We start from the raw sequence: 6,000 nt of genomic DNA, 5'->3' as shown, positions 1-6,000 counted from the left end.
TTTGTTCAGATTAGCCCCTGCATATGGCTATTCCAAACACAGCATATTTTTGCATCACACTCAGCAATATTTTGCATCAGACTCAGCATATTTTTGCATCAGACTAATACAATATTTCTTCTTTTAAAAATGCTTGAAACTTTTTTTCTCTTTTAATCAGCACCAATCATGTGGTTTGACTTATGTATAAAAAATCTATAAAATGTTTTTTTTATTATTTAAAACAAAATCTTTATTACTATAAGTTATTATTTTATTGTTTAAGAAATATTAGATAAAAATGAGGTTAAATGCAGTAGAATGAGAGTCTTTTGGAAAACTTTACACTTATTTTTGTTGTAAAAAATCATAATATAAAGTGAAATCATAAATCATATCAAAAACAAAAGAATAGCCTGAAATACAATTTATGATGGTTTAAAAAGATTTGGTCATTCATTTTCTGATAAAAAAGATCCTGGTTGTCCAACATCCTAGACTAGAGAAAAAACCCAAGCTAAAGAGGCTTATCAGCAACTATAAAAGGATCAGTCAGAGAAAATTGGGTCAGAAATTCAGTGTAAATCAATCAACAATTGTTTATCAATTAAAGAAATATTCAATACAGAAAAAGTAAAATGACTCCCAAATACACCATTGAACAAAAAGTAAAAGCAAAAAAAAGAAAACTTATTAATCAATTCTGAAATCTCTTCTGATCTTCAATGATGAAAAATTCTTTTGTTTTGCAGGTGATAACATGCCTGGAAAATCTGGATACTACACAGACATCAAAGAAATATGCCTAAAAAGTGTATGCTTTGTGGAAAAAAAGAAATTTCCGAAAAAGTTTTTAATGGGGCTGTCGTTTCTAACCGTGGTTTGTCTGAGTCATTATTTTGTACTTCTAAAGCTGTAGTAATCAATCCATCAATCTATGTAGATAATTGTTTAGAAAAATGTCTTCATCCATTTTGGCTCAAAAGGTTTACAAGTGAGGTTGGCATGCTTCAAGAGAGAAAGTCATGAAATCAAATTTTTTTTATTTTTTATTATTATTTTTTTTAAACATCTTTGTTTCCAACAAGGCTGCAAGCAACCACTAATTAAAGTTGGAAGTTATTGGAAGAGAAAAGATGAAAATTGTAGAGCAAGATAACAATTGATGGACGACTTAAAGGATCACAAATTATATGAATCAGGAAAGCAAAATGAAGGAAGCAAATTCCAAAGAACTGACATTCGGGGAAAAAAAACTAGACGAGTAAGAGTTTTTGGAACACTTAGGAACAGTCACAGAAGAAGGATGAGACTTAATTGAATGACGAGTAACATGAGAATGAATTTTAGTAGATGGCACAAGAGACGCTAGCTCTTTAGAGCAGTGCCCATTATAGTATTTGTAGAAAAGAGAAAGAGAGGCAGCATTATGACGATGTGATAATGGTTGGAGGTTGGCTGCAAGACCAGGTCCAACTATGTTTGCAATGCGTTTTTGCACCTTGTCTAAAAGAGAAAGGACATCGTTAGAAGATCCGCCCCAGATATGGCAACAGTATTCCATACAAGGCCGGATTTGAGATTTATAGAGATAGAGGAGTAAGAAAGTGTAAGGGAGAGGGAGTAATAGAATAGAAGGAGTAAGAAAGCGTCCGAAGTAAGAAAGTGTCGAGCTTGATAAAGAGATGCAACCTTAGCAGATGCAAACTTTGCAACTGGTTTGATATATGGTTTCCAAGAAAGATCTGAAGTAAGAGTTAATCCTAGAAGATGAAGAGTAGATGACTCATCGAATACATCACTGTTCATAGATATAGGAAGATCTAACTTATTGCGATAACAATCGGCTGAAAAAAAAATAGTTCACCAGCCACTGTGAGCCCCATGCTTTAGCAGAAGTGAGATCCTTTACAAGCTCAGATGCATCCTCCAAGCAATCAGAGAGTGCTGGCTTCTTATCATGACAAGAATAAATGGTAGTATCATCAGCAAACAGTGCCACCTTAGATGTGAGAATATCTGGAAGATCGTTAAGGTAAATTAAAAAGAGTATAGACCCAAAGATAGAACCTTGAGGAACCCCTGAAGTTACAGAATAAGAAGAAGAGTGCTGTCCATTAAGGACAACTTTTATACTACGATTGGAAAGGAAGGATTCAATAATCTTAAAGATGTTGCTAGATACACCATAAAAAGAAAGCTTATGGAGAAGACCAGCATGCCACACTTTATTGAAAGCTTTTGAAATTTCAAGAGCGATGGCCTTTTACCTTTATCTAATGCATGATAAAACCTATTGGTTATTATTGTTAGCAAATCAGCTGTAGAACGAGAAAATCGAAATCCATATTGATAGTCAGAAAGAAAGTTATTAGATTCAAGATGAGAAGTTAAGTGTTTGTTAATTAAAGATTCAAAAACCTTGCTTATGATAGGAAGAAGACTAATGGGACAGTAGTTAGACGAATCAGATTGCTCTCCAGAATTTTTGAAGATAGGGATAACAGATGCCGCTTTCCAGCAGGCTGAAAAACAAGACTCTGATAAGCACTTGTTGAATAGTTTTGAGAGTATAGACGACAGCTCCGAGTAACACTTCTGTAAGACAATAACAGGTATGTTGTCTGGATCACAAGCTGTGGAAGAGTCTAGGCAGGAAATCACTTTAGATACAGAAGCTGGGGTGATATGAATGTCAAGCAATGGATCAACCTGCTTGTTGGCAATATCAGGTAGATAGCAACTAGTGGAATCAAGAGATGATATTGATGAAAAGTTTTTAGCAAACAATTCAGCTTTGTCTTTAGGTGAGGTGACAAAGTCTGAACCATACAAGAGGGTTGGAATTAAAGATTTGCCCTTATTATTAATACTATTAAAGATTCTCCAGAAGTCACGAGAGCCTAATTTTTGAGATGAGATACGAGATTTCATGACCTGAGAATAGCGGGCTTTGGTGTTAGACAAAACTTTTTTACAATGGTTTCAAGCAGTAATAAACAGACGTCTGTTGGAAGGAAAATTGTTTTGCTGATAGATATGGAAGTAACGGTTTCAATTGACAATCGCAGCTGCACAGTGTGAGGAAAACCATGAAGGAGAGTGAGGCTTGACCTGGAATTGTCGAGAGGGAACAAAAGATTCCATGCCAGCCTGAATCCATGAAGTTATGTAAGAAGCATATTTGTCAACAGGAAGACAAAAGATTTCTACCCAAAAGCCATCACGAAGAAAATCACGGAAAGAGTCCCAGTTAGCTTTAAGGTAGTTGTATGAGGTACGATGATATAGTTAAGGTAGTTGTAAGAGGTACAATGATAGGGGGATTCAGGTTATGAAGAAGAATGAGATATTAGTTTTAGAGAGATCAATTTAAGTTTCAATCAAGTTTTCGAGAAATCAAATTAAAACTAAAAGAAACAGGTTTGAGTTTTTTACTGTTGCTAATAAACGGTGTTAAAGCAAAAATGGCATTTGTTGTAGATGATGGATTTGTTGTAGATGATGGAGATAATGAATTTGTTGTAGATGAAAGAGTCAAAAATCACTTATTTTTTATATGAAAAAATCACATATTTTTTCATATAAAAAAGTATTTTTTTTTTTAAATATCATCAAATACAATCATAATCACATTGTGATTATGATTTTTTATATTATATACTTTTAATATCATAGCATGTATGAGCTTTTATCATAGATTAATATGAGTTTTTGATATTATATACTTTTAATATCATAGCATGTATGAGCACACTAACACGTCAGCATTAATTGACATTACATGAGTATCATGATACATAAGAGCATGGTAACATCAATGTGACATGAGTATCACAACATATAAAAACACACTAACATGACAGCATTGGTTAATGTGACATGAACATACTTGTTGAGAAAACAAGAATTGAATGAATTAAGACTTAATATGAAACTCATACTAACATGAAAAATATGCTAAATTGAACTTGCTAATAAAATATGCTAATACTTGCTAATAAAATATGCTAATAAAATATGCTAATAAAACTTGCTAATAAAAATATGCTAAATTAAACTAAATTGAAAAAGGAACAAAGTTCAAAATAGAGATCTGGAGCTTTTGGATTGGATTAATTGGAGCTTCTAATAAACATTTTTTTAAAATTTCTGAATGAATCATGTTTATTGCGAAAAGGTTTTTTTTTAACCTAAAAAACATGTATATGATTATTCTAATTATGGTATTAAAATTTTTTTTTTAAATATTGTTTTAAATAGTAAGCAATAAAATATTACAATTAATAAGTTCTAATTAAGTTATTCTATTATTCTTGAACTTGTTGAAGATTTTCCTAAAAACATTTGAAAAATCTTTAGAAGTCTGCAAATGTAAAAATTTTTTCTAAAATAACTTTTTTTTCTCTTTTATTTAAAGTATGGTATGTGTTTATTTAAAGTAAGGTATGTGTTTATTTAAAGTATGGTATGTGTTGACAAGTTGATTGAATCTGCTGCTGCCAGTGAAAAAAAACATTTATTAGAATTGAGAAGAAATAAATTGCATATACTTTTGTTAAAAGAAAATGAATTTTATCAGGTGAGTTTATTTTTAAGTAAAATATGTTGTAACACTTATTAACAGGCTAAAGTTAGATTTGGACTATGGCCAGTGCCAGGCTTAATAAACTTACAAGGAGTTGATTTTGTAGAACTGACCTTATGTTGAAGAAGCATAATTTTTCTATTAATTAAGAGTTCATTGATTTTCTTCCTTATTAAAAGTTAAAATTAAAATGTCATTAAATAAAAAAGCAATAGGTTAAGGCTTAAAAATTTTAAAGCTTTTCGTAAGAAATAGCAAAAAGCTTTTAAAAACTGAAATACATCGGTTTTTTTAGAAAATTTGAAATAGCAGAAAGCTTTTAAAAACTGATTTAAATTTTGTTAGGAAAAAATCTATTGTCTCAAAAAAATTTTTTTATTTTTTCTGTTATAAACATGTGGTAATTATAAAGTGTGTATTCTTTTTAAGATTTTTTTTAATTTGTTGTGCAATTTATGCTTAATTATAAGCTAGCTTTCTCATTCTCAATTCTCATAACTCAACTCATGTTTGCAACTAATCACACTAACAAATCACACTAAGGAACTAGAGGTCAAGGCTCATTTAAGCAGCAAGAAAAGAATTTCAGTAAGAATATTTCATCAAGTATTATGGCTATAATGATTAGAAGAAAACTTTGGATTATGAACTAGAATGTAATCCATTAAAAAGAGAAGAGTTCACATATAAGATTAGTTGTCTGTTTATAAGTGATTTAAAAGTGATAATCTTTTTATCAAGGCTTGTATAATTGATTGTATCATCAGTATATACTAGTATATAATATGATAGCACCACCAGTATATTGTATGATAACCACCACCACTATATAGTATGATAACCACCATCATTATATAGTATGATAGCCACTAAAATTGTCAAAAAGATTATTAGTGTAGATGAGATTTAAAACATTTCTGTTATTAGGATTAACAAATTAGATTTAGTAAACATTCTTATATGCAGTAGCGTAACGAAGGGCCTGCAGAGGGAGCTGAGGGAGGGCCCAGAGTTATTAGGGGCCCAAGCCAAATTAAAAAATTTTTTTTCTAAAAAATTTCATTCTTAAAAATAATGTGCATGTATATAAACATAGCAACATTAGCGATTTTTGCTATTATTATATAGCTAAGAATTAGTTAAGAACTACAAACTCTTTTTTTATCAGCTTTAATAATAATCTTGACCAATACTTCAAATAGTGAGCTTTTTATTTATATCTAAAAATTAAAACAAACTTCATTAACTCATAAATATACAACTTAGTTAAGTGGTGAGTCTGATGTCATAAGGTCTTAAAGCAAAGTACAATAGTGAAGCTATTGTATTAAAACAATAACTCACTTTAAGAAAAAAATTGCTAAGTTGGATGTCGAGGTGGCAGTGTCGCTATCTTCATTACTGATGTATTTATCTCTCATGAAGTTTGTTAT

At 30.7% G+C, this 6,000-nt stretch overlaps 1 protein-coding gene across 2 annotated transcripts in view; it reads left to right on the top strand.

Annotated features, from left to right (window-relative positions):
• Positions 1 to 6,000, top strand: part of LOC136085841 (trichoplein keratin filament-binding protein-like) — a 55,684-nt gene that overhangs the window by 620 nt on the left and 49,064 nt on the right. For both annotated transcript variants that reach the window (XM_065807494.1, XM_065807493.1), the window contains exon 2: positions 4,444 to 4,561. In XM_065807494.1, the coding sequence (XP_065663566.1) occupies positions 4,444 to 4,561 (118 nt within the window). The remainder of the gene's footprint in view (positions 1 to 4,443; positions 4,562 to 6,000) is intronic.

The sequence above is a fragment of the Hydra vulgaris genome, chromosome 10, assembly GCF_038396675.1.
Source record: "Hydra vulgaris chromosome 10, alternate assembly HydraT2T_AEP".
Classification (NCBI taxonomy): Eukaryota; Metazoa; Cnidaria; class Hydrozoa; order Anthoathecata; family Hydridae; genus Hydra; species Hydra vulgaris.
Note: the sequence above shows the minus strand (reverse complement) of the source record. Positions and strands in the feature narration are given on the sequence as shown.